The sequence below is a fragment of the Telopea speciosissima genome, chromosome 10 (assembly GCF_018873765.1).
Source record: "Telopea speciosissima isolate NSW1024214 ecotype Mountain lineage chromosome 10, Tspe_v1, whole genome shotgun sequence".
NCBI lineage: Eukaryota > Viridiplantae > Streptophyta > Magnoliopsida > Proteales > Proteaceae > Telopea > Telopea speciosissima.
In genome coordinates, this window is record NC_057925.1 from 54,292,974 (window position 1) to 54,318,084 (window position 25,111).

At 37.4% G+C, this 25,111-nt stretch overlaps 3 protein-coding genes across 5 annotated transcripts; 2 read left to right on the forward strand and 1 right to left on the reverse strand.

Moving 5' to 3' along the window:
- The first annotated feature begins 979 nt into the window (after window positions 1–979).
- LOC122643750 lies at window positions 980–6,383 on the forward strand. Its single transcript, XM_043837337.1, has 5 exons — window positions 980–987; window positions 1,798–2,222; window positions 2,735–3,471; window positions 4,546–4,597; window positions 6,240–6,383. The coding sequence occupies exons 2-5, from the start codon at window positions 1,824–1,826 to the stop codon at window positions 6,381–6,383; spliced, it is 1,332 nt and encodes a 443-aa protein (XP_043693272.1). The 5' UTR covers window positions 980–987; window positions 1,798–1,823.
- On the forward strand, window positions 2,882–10,064 carry LOC122644258 (ADP-ribosylation factor-like protein 5). Of its 2 annotated transcripts, none has more exons than XM_043837898.1 (3): window positions 2,882–3,001; window positions 7,425–7,646; window positions 9,509–10,064. In XM_043837898.1, the coding sequence occupies exons 2-3, from the start codon at window positions 7,455–7,457 to the stop codon at window positions 9,866–9,868; spliced, it is 552 nt and encodes a 183-aa protein (XP_043693833.1). In that variant the 5' UTR covers window positions 2,882–3,001; window positions 7,425–7,454; the 3' UTR covers window positions 9,869–10,064. The 2 variants fall into 2 exon arrangements, with proteins under 2 accessions (XP_043693833.1, XP_043693834.1); XM_043837899.1 differs by lacking the exon at window positions 2,882–3,001 and adding an exon at window positions 7,290–7,307.
- On the reverse strand, window positions 9,951–20,204 carry LOC122644260 (guanine nucleotide-binding protein subunit gamma 1-like). Of its 2 annotated transcripts, none has more exons than XM_043837901.1 (4): window positions 19,821–20,204; window positions 10,441–10,493; window positions 10,289–10,363; window positions 9,951–10,191 (listed from the first exon to the last, which is right to left on the reverse strand). In XM_043837901.1, exons 1-4 carry the CDS (start codon window positions 19,953–19,955, stop codon window positions 10,107–10,109), a joined length of 348 nt encoding a protein of 115 aa, XP_043693836.1. In that variant the 5' UTR covers window positions 19,956–20,204; the 3' UTR covers window positions 9,951–10,106. The 2 variants fall into 2 exon arrangements, with proteins under 2 accessions (XP_043693836.1, XP_043693837.1); XM_043837902.1 differs by having other exon boundaries at window positions 10,289–10,333; window positions 19,821–20,200.
- Between the last annotated feature and the right edge of the window lie 4,907 nt (window positions 20,205–25,111).

Sequence of the window (25,111 nt, forward strand, 5' to 3'; positions counted from 1 at the left end):
GGGACAACAAAAGTAATACTGAATGAAACTTATTCCCTTTCAATCATGCTGCGAAAGAAAATCCAAAAAAGAAATAATAGTTGCATTAAATTTGGTGAGCGTGTGCGTATCATCCCACGAGCATAACATCTTTGTTAATTTATATCTCACACCTTAATTTAATTAATTAATAATTTAATATGTGAAAAAATTTTCAAGCAAGGTGAGGATTTATTTATATATGTCTATTACATAATGAGTCATGGGTCCCACATTAATGCTTTCCTTAGGAACAATGTGGGTACTTACTATGAATAAAATCATTACCCATGCTGTGATTAGTGTGGCTCTCATAGCCACCCAAGTTCGTTTGGTAAGTGCATCACTGAGTCAAGTTTTGTTAAAAGAAAAAAGATCATTACCTGGTCGTGTGGTTCCTGTGCTCAGATAGAGGAGCGAGCGAAAGTACCCACTGTCCCCATGAAATTAAAATTCGCATCTATATTGATATCCTTGTGTGCACTCTCATTGGCTTGAGCATTGATGTAGGTGCTACACAACCATACAAAATTGTCTCTTCCCTCCCCCACCCCACAACCAAAAAAAATAAATTTGGGGAGCATCTAATGTAATTTGGGGCACCCCTCGCGGCCTCGCCCCTGGCCCCCAAAGGCCCATCCCACTCATGCCTAAAAAGGGAAAATAGGAAAATAGATGAGTAAATCTGTTAAAAATAAAATGAAAGAGGATATAACCGTAAATAAGGCTTAGTTATAGCAATTTCAAAAACAAGACAAGGTATTCTAAATTTCTAATTACGTGATAATTCATTCCTAATTAAAGCAGGTTTAAGTTACTCTCCAGTCTCAGAGCTATTCCAGGAAAACCAACAGCAAGCCTTCCTCTGTAACGATGTGTTCATGACTTAATTAACACAACAAGCATCGTTGAATTTGTTTTTCAATATTCACTTCACTCTCCCTCTCTGTATCTTTCGATCCAATCCAGGTCAGTCCAATAAAAAATTTCTATGGATTTTCAACCTTTTCTCTGGGCACTCAAAAAATGTCCCTTTTTTTCAGACGTGTTTTTTGGGTTGAGAATTATTCTATCTGTTTGTTCCCCTTAATTTTGTTCAGTTAGAATCGTTAATGGGTATCTTTAATTTCACATAAATTTCTCTCTGTAGCTGTTTTATTTTATGTATTTTTTTAAATTTTTTTCTGAAGATTTAGTAGTATTCTAATTTATATAATCGATCATGGATTTTTGCCAGAATGAGCTACAAGCTCCGTAAGTAATCCTTTATTGTGCAGTCTCATGCTTTTTGAATTTTTTATTTTCATTTTCTAGCTTTTTTTTTTTTAATAAATGGAATTGATATGTGGGTTACTCTAAATCTGATGTAGAATCTTGTGAGTAGTTTTGGTTCATGGCTCTGAATTTGCAGGTTCGCCGTGTTTGAGATCGTTTTTGTTTTTCTCTTTTCTTTCAATTTGAAATTGGTAACTTCTTTAGGTTTGTTGGTCTCGTTTGTGCTTTGGTTTCTCTAATCATCTGGGGAAATTAGCACCAAACCCTTTTTGTTTTAAGTCCTTTTCAATAGAGTAGTTTCTACAATTGTAATTGGTGAAGAGAAAAGATCAGGGTTTTTTCCTAAGCGCTAATGGTTTCAAAATTTTCTGTGGCATTACTGGTCTTAGATAGAATCCTTGTATTGGGCCATGAACTTCAACTTTTAATTCAGTGTAAATAGTTGAATGGATTAAGTTCTGACATGGTCTTTCTTTTTTCTTAGATTTGCACTGGCTTAAACAGGGTTAAGGTCAAAGGTTTTTAGAGTCATGAAGTTCAAGAAAGGGAATACAGTAGAGCTGTTGAGAACAAAACTGGACCCATGTGGCTCTTGGTTTACTGGCAAAATAGTTGAAGTAAATGGAGATTGGTATACTGTTAGGTATGACTTGCTTCTGAATCATGAAGGAGAACCACTTGCTGAAAAGGTGCACAAGGATGATATTAGGCCTCAACCTCCATTCACAATGAAAGAGAGATGGGTGAATGGTGATATAGCTGAAGTGTTTGATATTCATTCTTGGAGGTTTGGAAAGGTTGCAAAGGCGATGAATAATAATCGGTTTGTTGTTAGACTGTTCGGGTCTATCCAGCTTAGAGAATTTTGCAGGTCTGATCTTAGGGTTCGACAAGTTTGGCGCAACAAGAAGTGGGTGAAGATTGGGAAGGTAAAAGATCCAAATTGCCCTTTTTTAGGAATTTTGTTCCAGAATGCTTTTTATTTTTGTTTTATTGAGTTTGTGATTGTTGTTATATTCACAAGCACAGTTTTCTCATTATGTGATATTGAAGGCCAAACATGATAAGCAATCTCCACAGAATCTTTTTTCTTTCTGTTTTACATTAATTTCATTTCCTGTTCTTAATAATCTATATGAATTTCTACTCCCTTGCCCCCTCCCCAACCCACCCCCCCCCCCCCCCTTCCCAAAACAAAAAAAAAAGGGAACCCTAGATGGATTTTTTCTCAAAATTAGGCAGATGTTAAGTATCTTCCCATATCAATAGTCTTCCTGGCAGAGTATCTTCTTCAACAATCTGCTTTGGAATCTTCCAAATTGGACAGTTCCTTGTCAAGCTTTCCACATATTATGGATAGAGAATCATTGAATTTTCTGTCCTGACAACTAATTGTTTTGTACTTGGTGTTCTAGTAACTAATAAATAAATGTATTTGCAGGTTGGTGGAGATAAACAAATCAACAATAATATTACAGAATACAGTTCCAAATATTCTCAAGAATTTTTAGTTTACGAGGAGCTGCAACAAGGTATTCAGGAAGAAACTTACAGTGTAGATAGAACTTGGCAGGATTACATCAAGACACATTTCAAATCATCCCCTCAAGGTGCTGTTATTGCTAGAGGTCACAAGAGAGGGAGAGCAACCATGAAAGAGGGAAGGTGTGACAGGCTGCTCGTGAGAACTCTTCCTTTTCTTGAACAGGTAGATGTTGTTTCTTCCCCAAAAGCAAAATTGGGTGAGAAATGCATAAAAAGGTCTTTTGATATGGATGTGAAAAACGAAAAAACAAACAATTATTCCTTATGTTTGTCATCCACACCTGTTCGAGGTACAGAAGAAAGTAACAAATGCTCAGTTGCTAGTTGTAGTAGTAACAACGTTGGGGAGTCCAGTGTTCGAAATTCCCAAAAATCACCTAGGATTATTTATGCTAGTTATTTGGATGATGTTGGATCATCATGTGACTCTAGACCCAAGAAAAAATGTTTACCCTCCTGGACTGAAGATGAAGTAGAAGCCGACGACATCCATGAGGTAGAGCTTAATGCATATAAATCAACTGTGCAGGCTTTGTATTCTTCTGGTCCTTTAAGTTGGGAGCAGGAGTCGCTCTTAACAAACCTTCGTCTCTCCCTTCACATTTCAAATGAGGAACATCTACTCTATCTGAGGCAACTCTTATCTGCTCAATTTCTTTGATCATCTTGAATAATTCTATATTCTGATGAGGCTAAAATTCAAATCATCCTAGAAGCTCACCCTTTTAACTTGGAAATGCTCATCCTGCTTTAGTTGTTAATTTTGTTAAGGTACGGAGTAAAAGCAGGAATTCTTAATCAGATCTGGATAGATGTCTCTCAATTGATTCTATGAAATACTTTGGCAGTTTCCTGCTCGCTAATCAATGTATAGATGTGTAGTTATTGTCCAAGTGATCAAATTTAGTTGTTGAAATTTTGTACCAAATTTTTTAGTCCATTGAAAGTTATCCTCCTTCAGTTCTTGAAATAAGGTTCCACTCAATGACTTTGTCAGCCATAGATAGGCTTTTCATGGCAAGCTCTGATTGTCCATTGTTTCTCATGCCTCACTTGAAATTTGTCATGTTTGCTTGAAATTATATATGCTTTGCAGGATTGAGCTTACTCTGACAAAGTCTTTATTTCATTGATTTCTTATGTTCCTCATAATCAAGATCATGTGCTGGCTTACTGTTTCCTGTTAAACATTTACTGCAGCTTTTTTCTTCTAGATTTTGCTTTCTCAATCTTTGTTGATTGTTGATGTGCTCATCATTTTCTGATACTAAAGGTCCTGTAGATTTATTGGACATATTGGAAGTTGTATAGCAAATTGAGTATATTATAGGAGTGTGGAGCTAGTATTGTAATATTGTTAGGCAGGATCTTTTAGATCAACCATTGGATGCACAGCTCATAAGCCTGGGATTTGATAAACCCTTCACATATCCAGTAAATTGGGGAAGCCGGTTTATGTCTATCTAGTTATGAAAATTCTAGCTATTCAATACTCAGCTTGATTAACTTGGAACTGGAAGTATAATAGGGTCTTGAGAAATATACCCTTACTCATGTCATTGATTTAACTTTAAGCCACAAAAGTATGATCATCAACTAAGATGGTTTAATTTAACCCAACCCCATCAATTTTTATGGCTAGACTTCCCTTCATGGTCTGTTGAGGTAAACTTATCTACATGTTACTAAATACTCATCACATGGCAGCTTTGTTGGAGTTCATGTGAACATCTTTGTCCACGTAATCCTTGACATATTGGTAAGTTTCACCCGGGAGACACGTTACTCCATGTGGCACTATCTACACGTCAATGTTGGTCAAGGTATGGACAGCTATGGAAAGGGTAAAATACATGACGGACATATATGATTGTGTTTGGCTTTGAAATTTGATAGATCAACAGTCTCCATAGCATAAAAATGTCAAGCTGCTAAATATGTTCACATTTCTTCAGTATTGTTATGATTGTAATTTGCCATGTCTCTTTTATTAAGAATAATAAACCATCACTAATTATATCACTCAACAACCGCTTATTATAACCACTACAGTAGAATTTATTTATGTTATTATTATATGGCAAAAAGTTTTGTGCACAATCAAGCACAAGCCACTGCATGGGTACACAAGGGTCATCGAAATACCAAAACTAGCCCACCTTATTTTTCAAAACATTCATAGTTTCAAATCGCGATTCCACTAATCCAACCCTTACTTATTGAGGCATTTGAACAAATAGGCATATCCGATAAGAGTTCAATTTTCTGGACGAGGGGGAAGGGGGGGGGGGGATTCTAGACCAAATTGAGGCCAATCTCACCCCCACCCTCCCTTTTGGGTTGAAACCTAAGAGCCATAAGAACATCCATCCAGATGTAGTGTTCATATAATCATATTGGATTGATGAGATGAGGAATATGTCGATCAAAAAGGGGACAAAGTTTTAGTAATCGGGATCGATATCGGTCTCGGCGGAGATTTGACCATAATTTCCCTTGTGACTCTTCTCTAATTCGTTTACTTTTCTTTTTATTTTTACCCATTCAACACAGGATTAGAGCTGGAATCAGTATTTCCAAATTTGGAATTGGCTTTGATAGGTCCGGATTGGCCAGAATATGACATATTTGGGATCAATCCGAGATTGACCACTAGATCAATGCATTCAACAGGGGGTGGGGGGCTTTATTGTCATTTCGGATGGGCAATACTTCTGCCAAAACTTAAAACACAAAAAATATGAAAAGAAAAGGGGGAAATCAGGTTTCTCTTTACAAAACTAATCATCTGTTTAACAAATATCGCTAAATTAATGAGTTTTTTTTTTTTTTTTTTTAAATTTTTTAAAACCCGAACATTCTCTAGGACTCGGGCCAGCCCCTAAGCTTTTATTGAAAAAACTCAAATAAAAGATGATGATTAAATTAATGAAAGATTGATATAACAAAAATGTCCAAAACAGGCGAGACAAGTTGAGATGTAGCAGAGATGTAAACAGATTGGATTCAGTTCAGATAATGCTATATCCGCATCCACATCCGATTAGCTTTCGAATGGATTTAAATAGTGTTAAATGGATCCAGACACGAATACGGATATGATATTTTATTCGTTTAAATGTAAATATAGCTTTTCGGAAAGCTATAGCCTGTCCATATCCGTATCCGTTTAGCTTTCGGATGGATTCGGATAGTGCTAAACGGATATTGACACAAATACGAAAACGTATTTCGGCTATTCATTTACATCCCTAAGATGTAGCATGTGCAGGTGAACATTAATCAGCAGCTGGTCCATCTTAAGCTGATTAATGCAAAGATTTTGGACAAGCTGATTAATGCAAAGATTTTGTCCAAAGAGGGCATATTACCATTTATCATAACAAAACGATATTAATCAGGCAAAATCTTCTGGTGGAATAGCACAATATGCAGCAGATATTTTATCTACTGGATATCGTGCTGTTCCACTGAAGATTTGCCAAATGCTGATTAATGTTTTCTCCCCTGCTGAAAATGGAGAACTGAAAAAGGATAGCGGCTAAAATATAGGCAACATCAATATTCCACGATTTTTTTTTGGGATAAGAAGAACAGAGATTCGACGATTCAAAACAAGATAGATATTCAATAGTTTCTGAAACACTGAACCCTAATAAAGCTTTCACGAGCGTAGATGGATAAGAACAAACGAAATGAGGAAAAATCAGATTAAAAATCCTGTGAAACAATCGGATAGAGATAATCTATAGAAACCATTTCCCTCACCTGGAACATCTACAAAGATCAAAATCGATGTAGACCAAAAAGTAATATAAGAAACTTAGCCCAACTTCCAACAAGAAGTAAGCACAAGAATAAAAGAAAAAAAAAGAGGAAATAAATCCTTTGGTGACTCAATGAGGATCACAGGAAAGATCCGATCATCGAGCACCATAGAGATTGATGAAACTACTAATCGATTTCTAGAGTCTGAAAGACGAAAAATACAAAACGATCAACAGCTCCAATCTGAAGAGAATAGAGTGAAACAAAGATCAAAATCCAGGTTGAAGAAGTTTATGCTGGAATGGAATCAAGTATGGATTCCGCTAATCAGGTTTGAGCGTACGAGCGGACTCCAAGCACTAGTCAAATCCAGTTAAATGTATTTTCAATTTTAAGTAAAAAAGTTTCACCTTCAAGTTCCACCATGGAAACCTAAGTGAATGACGTGGCTCTCCCACTCAGCGATTGGTTCCTATATAAATTGCCGCCGTGGCACTCAATAGGATTATTCTCTCTGCTCGCTTTTCTATTCTTCGTTTTATAGCTCTTCCATCATCGACGCGTATTCTTAGCTTTGATACTTCTACGCAATCGCATTTGGTAGAGTTCCTTCATTGAGGGTTTCTCTGGTTTCGTTATTTTTGAACTTCACAAACCATAGACAACCACGGATTAATCGAGGACCCTTTCAATTTTGTTAGGTTTGTTTGATTTCCTATATTCGATTTGGATCTGCAAGTTGGGTTGATCGGAATTTAGATCTGCAAGTTTTTTTCTTTATGTATATACTTATGAGATTCCATGGTTTTCTGCTACAGATTTAAGTTTGGCCTTTAGTTTAATACAAGATGGGTGGCTTTATATCAAGATTTTGGTTTATGTTGTTTCCGGCGAAGGAGTATAAGATAGTGGTTGTTGGATTAGATAACGCTGGCAAGACAACTACCCTTTATAAATTGCACTTGGGAGAAGTTGTCACTACACATCCCACGGTTGGGAGTAATGTTGAAGAGCTTGTGTACAAAAACATTCGGTTCGAGGTGAGTTTTGATTATTTCTTTGCTGTTTAGTTTTACTTTTATGGTTTAGATGTGATTTTCTTTTATCTGTGTTTATTGTAAGTGATCATGTTGTGAGTGTGGAGAACCTTATGTGTTGCAGCTTCTGGTTTGGTTGCTTTTCAATTTTGAAATCGAGCTGTTAAAATGGATTGAAATAGTGTCACTTGTTTGCATTCTGATGCATTTGATTATTGTGGTTTGAGATGATTGTTATGCCATGTATATTTGAATCTCAATTGCAGAGGAGAAAGTGCCTTCCCTGATTGTTGGAAGAGGGCAACTTTGTGAACTCTAGATCTTCTTGTTCTTAAAATTTAACTTTCCAAGTAGAAAAAAATGAAATTATCTCCAATAAAAGCTGCCCATTGCCCATTGTTCATCAATCAAAAGAGGGGCCACATCCACCAATGTGTGCTTGGCAGGTCCACCTCTATTATCTCTTAGATTGATTGCAGTGTTGTGATTTTGTCATAACCGTTTCTGTTTTGTGAGATCTTAGAGACCTGTGGAGAGCTTGTAGTTGAGCTTTCAGAAATACCCCCTTCATGGACTTCTTCCGTCAAATGAACTCATGAATAGTTTGTTATTTAATCTTTCATATTGATTAATGCTTGTTTGGTTAGGATATTGGTGCATAAATCAGGATGAATTTTACCGAGGCCTCGTCCATGTCAGAATTGAAATTAGGTGGAGGAATTCCATGGATGCCATATAAAATCACTAAGAACTTCCATTTTGTTGTTGGGAAGATTCAGCTAATGGTACCCATTGGTCTTTAAGAGCTGTAATGGGTGGAGGATTGAGCTAACCAAGTAAAGCAGTGATTATTGACTGCTTAAGCTGCTGCTCTTTGAAAAATGTTTCAGGCTTGTAAAGTTAACCCAGATGTTATCATTTCTCAGAGTTCTAGTCAATTCTCAGCAATCCTCGAAATAGTGAATTCTCTCTTTTGTATGGTGGAGAACCAGTTTAGTTTTCATTATTTTTTCCTCATACTTGATTCATCATGTTCTCCCATCTTTTGTTCATTTTGTACGTCTGTCCCAAATATTGTAGTATGCCTAGGATAATGTGATCAGTCTGTGCCTTTGATTTTGCTTTAAATCTACTCTTACAGTTGCAACACCCCACCCCCTCCCCCACCACTAAAAAATAAAAAAAAGACAGACATAGAACTTGAGTTATGTTCAGGTTTCCTATGTTGTGTAGATTTAGAATAATGATCAACACTGATGCCTAGAAAAGTGGTTGAGACTCAAACCAGCTCCTCCAGTTTCAAACTCTTTCATGCTCTGAACTGTAGTTTCTTAGTCGGCTTTTCTTTTTCATTGCTCTGAAGCAGTCCATCAGATAAATCCTTGCTCTTACTATTTTGCTATCCATGTCTCCCTTTATTTTGCTGTGTTTGAGGGTTCCGTCATGCCACTGTTAGTTGCATGCACAAATCCAGAAACAAACTTGGTTTTGCAATCTCAAAGTTCTACCATCAGTGTCAACCTTTGTTTTCCATGAGACACTACGGGCCGAGTGATACTTAAGTTCTTGGCAAGCACGTAACTGATCTCTACTGGCCATTCTCTGTTACTCAGTAGAGCATCTTTCCTGATTCTACATCTTTTTCAGATCCTAAAACCAGCAAAGGTCATCATCCATGTTGATGGCACAATTTCAGTGCATTGCTTTGTCTTGGGTGCTTTTCTGCCCCTACTCAACATCAATTTTTTATTTATGATGCAATGCTTTTAATCCACCTTGTGCTTTACAGTTTTCCACCCACATAATTGAGCTTACTTCGCTACTCTTTTGGTTAATGTGATTCATCAATTTTGTTGCGTTATCAGGTCTGGGATCTTGGTGGGCAAGAACGGTTAAGGACGTCATGGGCAACATACTATCGTGGAACTCATGCCGTCATAGCAGTGATAGACAGCGCCGACCGCGCAAGGATCAATATTATGAAGGATGAACTCTTTCGATTGTTACAACATGAGGATCTTGAACATTCAGTCATTCTTGTTTTTGCAAACAAGCAAGACCTCAAGGATGCCATGTCCCCAGCCGAGATCACCGACAACCTTGCACTTCATAGTATCAAGAATCATGACTGGCATATCCAAGCTTGCTCTGCCCTCACAGGAGAAGGGTTATATGATGGTTTGGGGTGGGTAGCACAACATGTAACTGGCAAGGATACGAGTTAAAGTTACCCCAAGTCTCTGATTGAAGCGTGGAAAGCTTTTGTTTTGTGTACAATTCAGATGAGCTTTCCATAAGCAGATTAATAGAATGTAATTTTTACTTTGATTGGCTTCAAAGCAAGTAAAGATTTTCATTTCTTACACAATGTGTGTTAAACAACATCTGACACGGAACAAGTAATGCAAGATAATATCCCTTTCAAAACTGGTTAGAAATAACTACAAAATTCAAAATGAGTTCTCAGAGTATCCAGCAGTTGCAACCTTGTGATTCTTGTGGGCCTTCAAACCATCTATCCCAGGTTGGGTTGGTAGGGCCAACAGTTCTGCAAAAAACCCAGAACAAATGAAAGTTCAGTTTGCATGCTCTGGATAAAAAGCTTAGGTTAATTAAGCTTGGCGTAGGGGGTTAGTTTTATTTACTCTGGTAATAGTGGATCCGGTTTGGTTCCTACATTGAGCAACAATCTGGTGGACACCAAATGAAATTCAGAATCCCTATAAATGATAATAATTAAATTGCAGATAAATAAAGATCTAGCAGACTTGGCACTATAAGATTTTATTATACATACTCCTGGCATGCAGCTGATACTTTCTCTGTTTTCTCAAGCTCTTCCAGTTCTTGCTGCACAAGCATTACATGAAAATGTCAGATCAAAAGTTTTGATTACACTGCAAAAAAGGGCAACAAAAAAATAATAATAATGAAAGCTAATGCAGCACTTGAACACAAATTTGTGGGTTTAAACTTTGTCATATGTAAGCCATTGGCACTGCTCTTACCTCCTTTTGCTAGAGAATAGATTGATAAACCAGGTTTTCAAAATTGCTATTTCTAAGGGACACATGGTCAACAGAAAATGAAAATTTATCAAGCCTCTAATATGGTGCTTCTAATTTAGGTTTTCCAATAAGATCCCCACACAATTAGATTACCCCCCAAACCCAGATTGATCTTTTATGTCTCCAAGGGGGCTCTCCCTGCTCCTCTAAGAAAATGAAAAAGACGACTTTCAACTTGGATCCACTATTAATTGACGGAAGAATCTATAAATTCTCAACTCAATATATTCACATCAAGTTCATGATCTAATGCAGGTCACCAAACAAACCACTCTATAGAATGCTCAACTCAATATATTCAAATCAATTTCCTTTCTCCAATAAAAACTGACAGTGCAGGCCAAGAGAGAACTATAGATCAAGATACTTATTAGTTCAAGCAGGGATTTTGAAGGCCAAAGAAATCCATGAGAAGAGTGTTTTAAAATTCCCACTCCCCCCCCCCCCCCCCCCCCCCACACACACACACACACACAGTTCTTTGCAGCTACTTGCCTCTGATGAGAATCCAAGGACGAATGAGAAGGAATAAATAATCAAAGTCATATACATAGCCTGCAAGCCCAGCAAGCTTTTGCAGGTTTTCAGTCAATAGTATTGAGGTATTTTTTGCCTAGGGAATGTTTAGGTTACATCTCGTAATTTGGGTCAGCAAAACCAGGATTTGTTTATTTTCTAAGTAGTGTTTCATTGCAGCGGCAGTTTCGTAATTAATCAGAAACTGTGTTTTCTATGTTTAAGGAGGAAGGGGGGTCTTTTCATTATAGTAGTTTACTAGGAGGCACCGGGCTGACTCACAACCTTGGAATCTATTTGGCTTGGTTTCTAATATTAGTTTAACGATCGGAAGGAAAGCCCTAGACAGGTTTGGTGTAACATGGAGTTATAGCTAGAGTGCTAGACTTATTTCACATCAATGAAAGAGTTTTGCATCTCAAAAGCTTCCAGCTACATTGCGTGCATGGGCATGAGGATGCATGCCAATACACAGGAGGGTATCTAATTGAATTAGGACCTTAAATTTGACACGTGGCCAGGCGATGTACTATCTATCCAACAGTCAGAATCACCACATCATTATTCCACATGGCACAATAAAGATAGGCCGCATCAATAAGCTTACCGAAGCATACTTACTTGATTAGGATTCTTACCATACTACATTTCCAACATTAGGACTCTTAGATAGCTAGACATACTAACATAGAAACCAACCTAGACCAACATTCCTAAACATCCCCTAAATTTGTACTACTATGGGACCCACAACTACCTAATTACTTAATAAAAAAAAACAAAGATCATGCACCTACTTCACAATTAAGTTTTGGGCTTTATATCTCAGCCCATTACGATTAAAAAGACAAAAACCTAAAGCCCAAACCAATCTATTAAATAAACCAAACCTATTTTTGAATTGGGCAGATAGTTCAAGTTCTTCTCCATTATCCTTTTCACTCTTTGAGACAAGTTTGGGATACTCTGATCGTACATCACTTTCTATTTTGTCGTGTTAGAATTCTAACTTGAGATTTTTAGCTCTTAGCATATATTTTTGTAAAACAAGAAACACAAAACCCTAATGTAGAAGGAATTAGTTATTGGACTGAAATTGAACTTCTTCATAGAAAGGAGAGGAAGGTCATAAGTATATTCTTTTCATCCCCCACCCTCTATTTATTATTTGATGCCCTTCAACTTCTTTTTTGGGCTTTTCTTGGCAGCATGTGTACAAGTTGCCGATCTTTTTAACTTCCTGTGCAGCTTGATGACACCTAAGAAGGAAGGAAATTCCAATGGATGAGCTAATTGTGATTCAAATGTCTCACCCCCTAAGATTACCTAAGATGATGCAGATGTATCAGTACTAAATTAATACCCATACCCATGAATTATAAAAACTATTTTGAGGCATGTTTTGTGGAGGAACATTCTCTTTGGTTCGCTTATGGTCACTTTTCAGGAAATAAACCAAAAGACATCCACAGTATTACTTGTGAGATGGGTGGAGCCACAAATTAATCTGCAGCTTTCCATGCTTTTCTCAACTTCTAAGGCTTGGACAGGGTTTAGTTTTAACTCTAAATTAATCCCAAAACTAGCCATACCAATCTTTAAAACTTTAGCTTCTCTGCACACCACTCCCAGTCATCAAGAGTTCAAGACATCTAAATTACTGGTATAAATGTTTTCTACTTCGATGAGGTGGTGACTAAATTATAATCATAAAAAGCCAAAAGAAATCAGAGAAAAGTTGTTGAAGTCCAGGTAAGTAAGTGACAAAATACAAGACAGCTTTCATGTTTATTAACCCAAAAAAAACAGAGCATGAATCTACAGTAGAATCAACATGTATCCTGGTGCATGAGACTTTATGTGGGAGGAGACTCTTCTGAGAGTTCTAAAATAAGCAGAGAACGAACAAATCATTTAATACATACATAATAAAGTCAAGCTCACAGAAAAGACATGGAAGATATAATTAATTGAAATGTCACCATAAGATAGAATTCCTGATTTTATCATTCTCTCTGGTCCATTAGATTACTAAAAAATAGGCAAATGGTGTCCCACAGACCGCAGTAAAATGAAAAACAAAAATTTTCTACAGTCTAACTCTCAACAGGTGTGTAAACCACCATGCAGTGAACATTATCTTTTTCATTTCAGAAAACAGTCTACTTGGTACAATTACATCACCTCACTGTTGTTCTTTTCATAAAACAAGGTGTACCAGCCTACTAAATGACGGGTAATAGTGTTCAGGAAGACAGCACTACTCATCTAAACACCACATGTCATAAATATATACACAAAATTAGGGTGTCTGAAGTAAAAGAAGCTTTAAGAAAGATGAAAGTAGGCAAGGGACCTGACCTAGACAGAGTCCCAATAGAAATGCAGAAGAGCTTTGGAATCTATGGTTTATCTTGGCTAACCAAGTTGTATAATAAGATTATGAGTGCGAGGAAAATGCCAAACGAATGGAGGAGAAGCATTGTGGTACTGAAATACAAAAATAAATGTGATATAAAGAAATGCAATAACTATAGAAGCATAAAACTAATGATCCATACTATAAAGTTATGGGAGAGGGTTATTGAAACCCAACTAAGAAAAGAAACTACTATTTCAAAGAACCAATTTGGTTTTATGACAGGAAGATCCACGATGGAAGCTATTTTCTTACTTAGGAGACTCAAGGAAAGATGTAGAGAGGGCAAGAAGGAACTCCATATAATCTTTATTGACCTAGAAAAAAACATACGATAGAGGCCCTAGAGATTTAATATGGCATATATCAGAAAAGAGAAGGGTTTCAAGTAAATATGTTGACATAATTAAAGATATGTATGATGGTCTGGTGATAGCGTAAGAACTATTTGGGGAGGGTGGGGAGGCAAGGTTTTGAATTCCCAATTACGATTTGGTTACATCAAGGATCAGTCTTAAGCCCTTATTCATTTACGCTTATCATGAATGATTTAACCACAGACATCTTGATGCAGATTCATCATCAAATAGGGCTTGTTTTATTGGGAATAAGTGTAGGGTTGGGATATATATATGTTGGGCCTTTGTTCCCAAGGGTTTTCTATGTATTAGGCCACTTTAGTGGGCCTGAAATAGGGGTATATAGGTTGCATACGGGATTAGCCCAATATTTAGTTTTTATTTTGTGTTTTTAATTGAACCGGTTTAAATTGGTTGCATCCAATTGGTTCAATTGGTCTAATTTAAGTGAAGTGATCCTATTGGCTACTAGGGAATCTTCTTTATTTTAAGTAGTTTAAGTTGTTTTAAGTCATTAGGACTCTATTTTGAGTCTATTTGAGTTTCCTAGTCAGTTTAAGTTGCCTAATAGGTTAGGGATAAGGTTAGGCCATTCCTTTTTAGTGTCTAAGTCTATTTTTGAGTCTTCTATATAAGTTTGTAAGGGAGGCCAGCATTGAACACGAATTTGATTAATAAAAATTAGCTTTATGCTTGCTGCCTTTGTTGCTGCTTTGCTCCATCGTGAGTGTGCCTTGTGAGTAATATCAAGGTTGCCTTGTGAGTAATATCAAGGTTGAAGGGATTGGTGGATCTCCAATCGACTCCTTGCATCGTGAAGATCGGGAGGGCTACTACTTATCTCCTTGCATTGTGAAGATCGAGAGACCCCATTGTTCATCTTCAAAGTTGTTGCCATTGAAGACCTGTAACAAGTAAGAAATTCTGCAACTATTCTTCTTCCTTCTAGAAGGTCACATACAAGGTGATTTTCGTGAGAATTCTGCCCAGCCAAATCTAACCATTAGAATCGCTAAAAATTTGATCAAGTCTTTCTCAAACCCTAGAGAGACTCGATTCAAATTTCAGCACCATCCACCCATCCGATTGTTTGAAATTACAGTTTTACCCCTCTCTCCTACTTCTACTAGGAAACCTCCATAACTCCAAATCTGTCCATCAGTTTCAAACCAAACTTTCAGCATACATCCCTTACATCATTGTTGACACTCGATCCAAGTTTCAGCCCCAAACTCCCACTTTATCCCCTCCATTCCTTCACTCCATTAAAACCCAAAACTGCAACACAATTCTGTCCAGAACTGCAGAATTTTAAAACCTTCCCAAATCCTATTATTTTTATACCATATTGACCCCCTAGACCTGCCCATTAATACCCTCTAAACCCCTTTCCCAATATCCAACCCTAACCCTAGGAATTGACCTAAATCCTAGTGCTGTCCATTCGAACCAGCAGCCCCTTTTTTTATTTGATCCTGTTGTTTGGCTCCTAGTAGGTCTCCTACCTATCTAGGACTACATTACATCTAAGATGAGGTTCCTTGGTGTATGTTTTTTGTTAATGATATTGTTTTGGTGGACAAGACAAGCAGAGATTAACATCAAGTTGGAGTTATGGAGATCTTGGAATCAAAAGGTTTTAAGATAAGTAGAACAAAAATGAAGTATATGTTGTGTAACTTTACATGCACTAGGACGGTTAATGAGGTGGTCAATATTGATGAGAGGGAGATTCCACGAAGTGATTATTTTAGGTATCTGGGCTCAGTCATAAATAAAGAAGGTGACAAGGATGATGTTACTCAGAGAATTAACATAGGTTAGATGAAGTGGAGACTGGAGAGGTGCGTCCGGAGTGTTGTATGATCGGTGTATTACTTTAAAGCTTAAAGGAAAATTTTATAGGATTGTCATACAATCGACTATGATGTATGGAGCGGAATGTTGGGCAGTTAAGAAGCGTCATATAGATAAAATAAGTATAGTGGAGATGAGGATGTTGATGGATTTGTGGAAAACCTAAGAAGGACAAAGCAAGGAATGACCACAATAGAGCTGAGTTGGGAGTAGCTCCGAATCATGATAAGCTACGAGAAAGTCATTTGAGGTGGTATGGCCATGTTCAACGGAGGCCTTGGGATGCTCCAGTTCGGAGGAGTGATTTGATTCAGATTAAAAAATTCAAAAGAGCCAAGGGCAGACCTAAAATAACCCTAGGAGAGGTGATGAGGAAAGACATGCATAGCTTAGGCTTTGTACCATGTATGACTTCAAATAGGGCTGATTGGAGAGCAAGAATCCATGTAGTTGACCCCTTAGTTAGTAAGTTCGGGAACGGCAATTGAACAGGAACGGATACGTTCGGCAATTAAACGGACTAAACGGTAATAATACATTTCAAAAATCCGGTGTAATAAAACGCAAACGGTAATAATACGATACGTGTTTAATACGGCCTCTCTATAAGCAAAAATAAGGGCATATATTCACTATGTAATAGACATGCACCACCTAATAAACAAAATAATAGTATATACACAATGATTTTATCAAAAAGAAACCTCACAACTAAAATAAACACAATATAATATCCCTATTACATCTCATAAGATTATCATTTAACAAATCAAAATATTATTAAAAGTACCTTGTCTGACATAAGAAAAAAAAAAAAAAGACATGATGTGTTCTAGAACTCATCTTTAAGATGAGCTCACATCAATGAACTCATCTCTAAGATGAACTAACATCACCAATGGAAGTTCATTTGCCTCTGCAATCACTAATTTACCCAGCTGCAATTAACCGGCCACCTAAACTAAAATGAGAATGGAGATGAAGAAGATGAATGGAATGGGGACAGTCAATGGCTAGGGTTCGAAGAGAAGAAGACCAAAATCGTATTATGCGAAAGTTTTGTTTTGCGTTTTTTCTTCTTTAAGTTTTGAGTTTTTTTTTCAACAAAACTAAACTTAAATTAAAAAGTATTAAACACGTTTAATTCGTGTTTAATACGTGTGCACTTAAAAAACGAGTATTTTACCATATATGCGGAAATATACGGTAAAATATGTTTTTTTGAATTAAACGTTTGGATACGTGTATAATACGCGTATTATATGCGAACTTACTAACTAACTTGACCCTATTTAGTTGGGAAAAGGCTATACAGTCGAGCCCATTTAGCAAGAATTCAAGGTGTACCAATGTTCCTACCCGACCACATGATCATCCATAAGCTTCTTTTACAGAACTCAGACACCAATGACCAAGTCAGATCTCTTTGAAGCAAGGATCATGGTGGGCACATATCAAGCAATTCTCACCTATTCTTGAATAAGTTCATAGACTAGCAGAAAAAAGACATGGCAACCCCAAGGTTGTGTCTGCTAATCTTTGATCATTACAAATACAGCAAATCATCCCTACCTGTACAACTCTTGGTTAGGGTTCGTGGACTCAGTTGTTAACTTCCTAAATGCTCCCCGTCCTTAGAAAAAAAAAAAAAAAAAGATACAATAGTGTAATACTCCTTGAGTCAAAAGACCATGACTGAAAATGACAAAAATTCAGGATTCTTGCTCAGAAAAATAAAATCTAAGTATACTTTCTTTGCCTACATTTAAAAGAAGTCAATAAATAATCCATTCAAAGACTCTACACTAAGGGCCAAAATTCTGCCCATTTACCTTGACAGCAGTAATTCTGAGACCTAGCCCACCAAGTGGATGAATCCTTATCCCACTATTGTTCAATGTTTAAATGCACAAGAACCATTACAGTGAAACATTTTTCACAACTTAACATGAATTGGGAAACCAACCAAGAACATCAACCCGGATTACACCAGTATTTTTGAGATAGCACCAAAACAGGGGATAATATTACATATAATATCAGGAAGTAAATATAATTTAGTCATTTCTTATTGTATGAATCTAAGATAACTTTTAGATTCATAATGGAACAAATGAAATAATTGCACTCAATTTTAGCTCTGTTCTGACATAACCAATTGATTAAAATACCGATCTGCTCCAAGTCATACTTCTTGGAGAATCGCTTGCTTTGGTAGTTATTTAGTATACAGAGAAAAACAAAAAAGGTAAATATCATCTCCCTCCCTTCAAAGTATCCATAATATCAAACCACTCCCCCGGGTTTTGAATGATGATAATGCCCTCCCCTACTTTTGAAAGATTCGGTTTTGGTACTGGTTTCGACCAGCCAAAAAACCAAGTTGGGACGAGATCTCAATGAGTTGGTTTTTTTTTTGGAACTCGAAGGCTGGTTTCGGTGGGTTTTAGACCTAGTTTGGGCCTGAAACTTGGTACTCAGCCTATTTTACCATTTAATCACAATGGCACTATCAAATTTTGCAAAAACAAAGTCCAAATAGGAGTTTCACTTCGGATCCTAGGTTAGTAGGTGACGACGTACTAAAATACCCTACTCTACACATAATTTAGTAATAGAAAGCAATCAAAGCATTCATTTAATGTATAACAACTTAAATAAACATTAGAAATGTAAAGTAGGGTACTTTACATCAATCTTAACATATATGATATACCTCTATCCTTTCAAGCCATGTTTCTGCCGAAACAAGGTGGCAAAAGCTCAAAAATCAGCTTACCAGCCCTTTCCCTGTCGAGTTCACCGAGACAGTCGAGTTTCTAGCGAGATCTTGACAGTCTCGGTCAAGATCTGCCCCTTTTAAACAATGTTTTGGTCCAAATCTTGATCGAACCGAGATCTCGACTCGACCGAGTTCGTGCACTTTTGTATTTGCGAGATCTCCCCGAGTTCTTGAACTATGATAAAGCCTAATGGCCATTTCTAACTTCTAGCTTCCCCATCTCTAGGAATGTCAAAACCATTTATTCATAACCAAACAAAAAACAGTTGCAGTGAAGCTGAAATTTTTCTATGATTTCTCAAGGAAACACTTATATATGTGGTCAAGCTAAACGTTTGGCGATTCCATCTGGGAGAATTTTGTAGAATCAAACAAGATGTGTCTTCACAAAGGCGTTTAAGGGCACAAACCTCTAGCAGAAGAACCTAGGGTTATCCTGTGGAAACACCAAAAGAGGATACAATCTACCAGAAAAAGGGGGGATGAGGAGAAAGCCGTCTACATCTAAACACATCCCTCCAAGCATCTCAGTCGGAAATGAGGAAAGGTAATGCACATACTATCCAGCACCAATCCTCCAAGTGCGTGAAAACAGCTACTTACTAAAGAAGCCACCTTTTCCCCTGGGCAAGGCAACAGTCCAAACTGAGAAATCAATTGATAAGGTTCTTCAAGTGTTTTGATAAGGGTAATCGATTGATCCCCATCTTTCATATCTGAAATTGAAACTTTGAGAGAAACATCCCCTTTTCCATAACCGTCGTGATGAAAGCAAGGCAACTTACAGCCAAAGAAATCCAGTAGCCCTTCCAATAGGGCATCAGCATATTTCTTCAACTGAAGGCCACTAGAAACAAAAAGCCACACCAAATGAAGTCAACACCCGAATTACTTGAAAACAACGTTCTTTTTAGTACGGAATAAGCTCCATGAAAATGTTCTAAGCTACCTAAAACTCTGGACGATTCGATCGAATCACTGAATAAGTCAAAACTGCAAGCCGTGTACTAACTGTTTCACATTATGATCACTCGACAAATGTAGATGGAATCAAGACAAGTCAAAAAATTATTGGAACTTTATAAACCGTTAGGGCATTCAGACTTGCATAATCAGGAACTTGTGACAAGAGAGAAAGATCATAGAAGAAGAGGAGAAATCGGAAACTGAACTAACCTCTAAGAATCTAGTTTCCTGCTCAAGTCGCTTCAGTTCGGCGAGAATCCGATGCTTACCCCGCGTATCAGCTGCTGGCACCGCAGAAACCTGGAGATCCACAGACGACCCGGTTTCGGACTCCACTTCCTGCATCTCTGCATGCAATTAAAAGACCGCTCTTCTTGTCCCCCCCCCCTCAAAAGGGGTTGAAAGACCTAAAGAATTACAGACGCAGATCTCTAGGACCAAGAGTCCATTAAAGAAGGAACCAAAAATGAATGCCTAAAGACAGTCATAGAGACCAGATTTCAATGGTCTTCAAGACTTCAAGGCAACCATTAAACGTATGTCCTGTGAAGCAGAGACCGATCAGAAGCCAAAAGACAGAAATGGCAGAACAATCAGAAGCAAGATGAATCCTTTTTCTTCTTCTTCTTCTTCTTTAATTAACCTTTTTATATAGCGGAGGGAAAGAGAATAAGTTAAAGGTTACCGCTTTTGTTATCAAAGTGCTCTCTGAAAGCTGTTTTTCTTTTCCGAATAATTTTTTGGACTCATTTTCTCTCCCTCTCTCTCTCACACACACACACACTGCGCCCTTTCTGAAAGCTGTTTGTGAAACGTGAATTGTGAGATTGTGAGTTTTCTCTTTCTTTTCCCTGGCGGCCACAGATGGCGTTTCTCTTTCATGTTTTTTTAGGAAATTTACAGGTACCTCCCTTGAGCTATCAAATATTTATAAAAATACTTATAGAGTTTTGAATATTTACGCATATCACACCTACTTTTACAATATTTAATAAATAAACACAGTTTGTTAACTTGAGACTAAAAAAAAATGCGTTGTCGATACAATAAAAATAATGGAAGAAGAGATTTAGTTTAGCTGGAAGGATAAGGAGAATGAACCAAAGAAGAGGTTCAATTTAGCCGAAAAGAGAATGAACCTACTCTGGAAGAAATTGTTGCCATTGTTGATACAGAAGGATTACAGAGAGGGTGAGGAATAGACTTTGAGGTTGTTGATCGGTTGAGATTCGTGATCAAATAAGATGGTGTTGGCACTGGCGACGAGGAGACTCATGGGGTCTAAGTCTCAGACTAATATTGAGATACTTTCTTTGTTGCCGGACTCTGCTCCATCATTTTTGTCTTCATCCTCTTGTTCTTCGTCACCTTTGACTAAGAACAACTCATATTTATGTGGTAAGGGAAAGGTCAATCAGTGTAAGAGTAAGAGTATGTGTTGTGGCCATCTCTATCGCTCATCCATTCAATTCTACTACTATTGCTACTAATGAAAGAAATAATGTCATTCTATCTTATCAAGGATATATTAGTTATAAAATGTCTAAAAAATTCTAATCGTTCATAATTATCGGAAAGCATTAACGGAACGTTAAGTTTATTTATTAAATATTTTGAAAAGTGAGGGTGTCATACATAAATATCTAAAACTCACATGTATTTTTGTAAATTCTTATAGCGTAGGGGAGGTATATGTAAATTTGGTTTTCTTAAGTTCCATTAAAACGAATTGTCATTGGATGCTGTACTTTTCAAATTTTTTTTTTCTTTCTAAATTCTAACACTATTCTTGAAAGTATAATAAATGGGATTTCTTTATTTAAGTTGTCTCATAATCATCATCACTTGACCGTTGATACTGTACTGTTCATTGCGTCAGTATTAGGGGTTAAGCTGTCCATTGTCACTCAGACCCTCACTTCCTTGGTTAGAATGTTACACACGGGTCAAGTTAAGTATCCAAATGACTTTTATGCCTTCACATTCATATTTTATTCTTTAAAAGTCAAAAGATTTGTAATCTTATTCTTACCTCTTTTCTTTTCTGTTTTTAATATAACAATTTTTATTGGAAAAGTTATGCTAATCTTTCCTAAGGTTTAATGTAATATAAAGAACATTCTTTCTTATTTCAAAAATTAACCCCGCCTTTTTTTTCTAACGGTGTTAAATCTAAAATGGAATTGTCTATATTACCCTTTGCCTTAAATTATCCAAACCAACCTTTATCCTTGCGTCTGAAGACTTGCAGGCTCTCTGGTTACCTGAGCTTGGTGCAACCTTCCGGCCACTTGTGGAATCTGCAACCTCCGATAAAGGTAAGTTGATCATCCCCCCCCTTGTTCTCTCCTTAAGCTCTCTTATCTGCATTCCATCTCTCTCATTTCACTTTGTCTATGTGAAATTAGGGCATATTTTTTGCTTTCTTGCACAAAAGTGGGTGATGTTTTTTGTTTGTTCTCCAATCAAAGCCACTTCAATTTGCGAAAAACATGGCATCTCCTCATTGGGTAGTTTTAGAAGATGCTGCAACTTCTGAACATTGTGTTATTAGGAATTATCTTCCTTTGTAGTCGTATAAATCCTCTAATCTTCTCTGTTCCTCTTGAGAAGTTTCTTGCTTGGCTTCGATCTTTGTTTCTCACTATTTCATCCACCATGTCCACCACAACAATTTCAATAAGTCTTGAAATTATACCAATAAGTTTTGATCATTTAAAAGAAACTAATAATGGACCAAACTAACTAGACTGATACCAAAACCAACCAAATGTGTGAAAATTTTTTTGCTGCTACCCTTGTAAGCTTGTAGTAGGAATGTTTATGCTACAAACCTAGCAGACAAGGAAATGAAATAATTCACTTTTCCTTTGGGTTCATAAATACCCTCTTAAGTTGTAGTATTTTCTAAATTACCCTTTAAGATCTCATTTCCTTGGCTACTAGTCTTGTACAAGTGTAGCAGCAAAATTCCATCCATGACACCCCTACATTTAGGGATGTCAAAGTGTGAATTAGACCATTGAAACCGGACTGAACCAAACTAGCTTTTGATCCTAACTGAGGCTTATTGGATTGAGGCATCGTGAAATCGGTTGAAAATTAGACCGCATAGAAACGGAACATAATCAACACCGAACCCAAATCAATACCACCTTAAAATCACAAAACAGAAACATGTTTTTGTCCCAGAAGTGTATATCTATGGGAAAATGGAGCAACCCCAATAAAAGAAAATCGAAATAAACCAAATCTTCCCTTCTTGGTTTGGTTTTGGATTCATCCATTTTCATTGAAACTGACGAATCGGACCAAAATCGAACCCACTTATTCACTGACACTCCTACCCTACATTGGATAGGTCTAGACCACATGGATTGACTATATACCAAGAGTTAATAGACCATCTATCAAATGTCAAAGTCAAAATCCACCATGTCTGTGGATCATTTTTTTTCTTTCTTAATTGTCAATTTCTTGACCAATTCCCAACTGATTCCATCTGAATCTGATTGAATCGGAATTGAAATCCATAGAAATCGATTCCGTTCCCAATTCGACTTACTTGAACCATGATTTCTCCACCTCAAATTTTCAAGATCATTGGTGATGATCAGGGGGCACCCTGTATTGGAGTTTAGCTTCCTCTGTTTTGACTGAAGCAGTACCAGTAAGAGAAGAAGAAGAAAAAATCAAAATTTGGACTTTTTCACTCCATTTGACTACTGCAATGTGGATTTCATTCATGGATGACACTTGTTTCCAAGCATTCGAACACGTGTTCGTGTTCGCAGGTATCATCCACAATCTACTCTGTGGCTTTTATAATTTACTTGCACTCAAAACTCAGTAGCAGATGAGAAGTGAAGATTGAAGAAGAAAGATGTTCAGGAAGAAAATCTCAGCAAGGTGGGCTATGGATATGGCTATGATGACAGTAGTGTCTCTTCCTCCACTAAGAAACGTAATAAGAGGCGTTGGGTGGTACTCCTTCTCCCATGATGGGCTATCATCAGTTCCATCGGATTCTGATCCAATGGCTAGTAACCCCCCGGAGATACAACCAGCGTCGGCATATGATGATGATTCATCGTCTTTTTTCCAAGCAGTGGTGCCGGATGGGCCTGGGCCGAATTTCCCAGGCCACCAATCCCATCGCCGCCTGCTCCCGATATGCCAGAGCCAGTGCCACCGCCACGGCCAACGCCGGATGTTGTACGGCCAAAGCCGCCGGAAATTGTGCCTCCACCGCCACCCCTACCGCCACAGCCAGATCTGCCTCCCAATCCCAATATCAACCCTCCCACTGGCCCTTTCGCTGCATCAAAATGAACGAATTGATCAGATTCGATTGGGCTCAGGGCATATATGGTGCTTTGTTTCTCAAACCTGACTTCCCCACGGCCTTTTATCCTCTATTCAATATTAGATGATGTTTAGTAGTAGAATTAATAGAAACTCAAGCCCAGGAAGAGAGCTCAGTGACCGATTCAGTCTCGTGAAGGCTGTTGATGATCCAAAAGTTCAAATCTGAAAACCATTTTATGAACTGGGTGGGCATCAGAATTATAATCCGAGCTTGCATAGATGCCGATTCTGAGAATAAGCCTAAACCCTAAAAATCAGATGGGCGCACGTTCTCTATTCGGGAGGCGCCCCAGTTGCAAAGAACTTTATCCCAAATCAAATATAAAATAGTTAGAATCGAAATCCAAAATCAAATCCCTGATTCCAATTCCTCAAACCAGGGTAGGGGTCATGCAAAAAAACGATCCATCTATCTATGGGTGCTTGGCACTGACTTGAGATCCAATCAAAGTGAAAGATTAAGGTGAATATTGTTCTCATCCATAAGCATAAGTTTTCTGTTCATATAACCATCATTGTGACAAAGGACATTCCACGGGGAAATTATTTTACTTCATTAACATGATACCCACTCGGGGAAACTTATTTTACTTTATTAACATGATACCCAATTTTATAGCCATACACCTAGGGGTGTAAATGAATAGTCAAAATCCATTTTCGTATCCATTTAGCACTATCTGAATCCGTTCGAAAGCTAAACGGATGCGAAAATGGGTACGCTATAGTTATCCGAAAAGTTATATTTACATGTAAACGGATAAAATATCCGATCCGTATCCGTGTCAGTATCCGTTTAGCACAATTCGAATCCGTCCGATAGCTAATTAGATGAGAATGCAGATATAGCACTATCCGAGCCGAATCCGATCTGTTTACAGCCCTACATACACCCTATATATACAAGGTAATGGGATACTTAATCATATTTATTACTTCCACCTAACTACTTGCTCAATTTCCAATTCTCTCACTATTGTTGTTCATATTATTGACTTAAGCATTGGAGAGTCCACCTCATAGCGAGCCAGAGCTAGCTCCGACTCACTCTCTTGCTCTATATTTACCTTGTGGTGTGTAGGTCTCCCCGCTTAATCAGATTCTAGTGGCAACAATAGAGATGCAATTTGAGC

Bases quoted from the DNA above. Each gene is read 5' to 3' on its own strand.
- LOC122643750 (XM_043837337.1), top strand. From the start codon at position 1,824: ATGAAGTTCAAGAAAGGGAATACAGTAGAGCTGTTGAGAACAAAACTG. The intron at 2,223-2,734 runs GTAAAAGATCCA...ATGTATTTGCAG, and splicing joins AGTGGGTGAAGATTGGGAAG to GTTGGTGGAGATAAACAAAT. The intron at 4,598-6,239 runs GTAAGTTTCACC...GATATTAATCAG, and splicing joins ACGTAATCCTTGACATATTG to GCAAAATCTTCTGGTGGAAT.
- LOC122644258 (XM_043837898.1), top strand. From the start codon at position 7,455: ATGGGTGGCTTTATATCAAGATTTTGGTTTATGTTGTTTCCGGCGAAG. The intron at 7,647-9,508 runs GTGAGTTTTGAT...TTGCGTTATCAG, and splicing joins ACAAAAACATTCGGTTCGAG to GTCTGGGATCTTGGTGGGCA.
- LOC122644260 (XM_043837901.1), bottom strand. From the start codon at position 19,955: ATGCAGGAAGTGGAGTCCGAAACCGGGTCGTCTGTGGATCTCCAGGTT. The intron at 10,364-10,440 runs GTATGTATAATA...TATCATTTATAG, and splicing joins GTATCAGCTGCATGCCAGGA to GGATTCTGAATTTCATTTGG. The intron at 10,192-10,288 runs GTAAATAAAACT...GGTTTTTTGCAG, and splicing joins CCGGATCCACTATTACCAGA to AACTGTTGGCCCTACCAACC.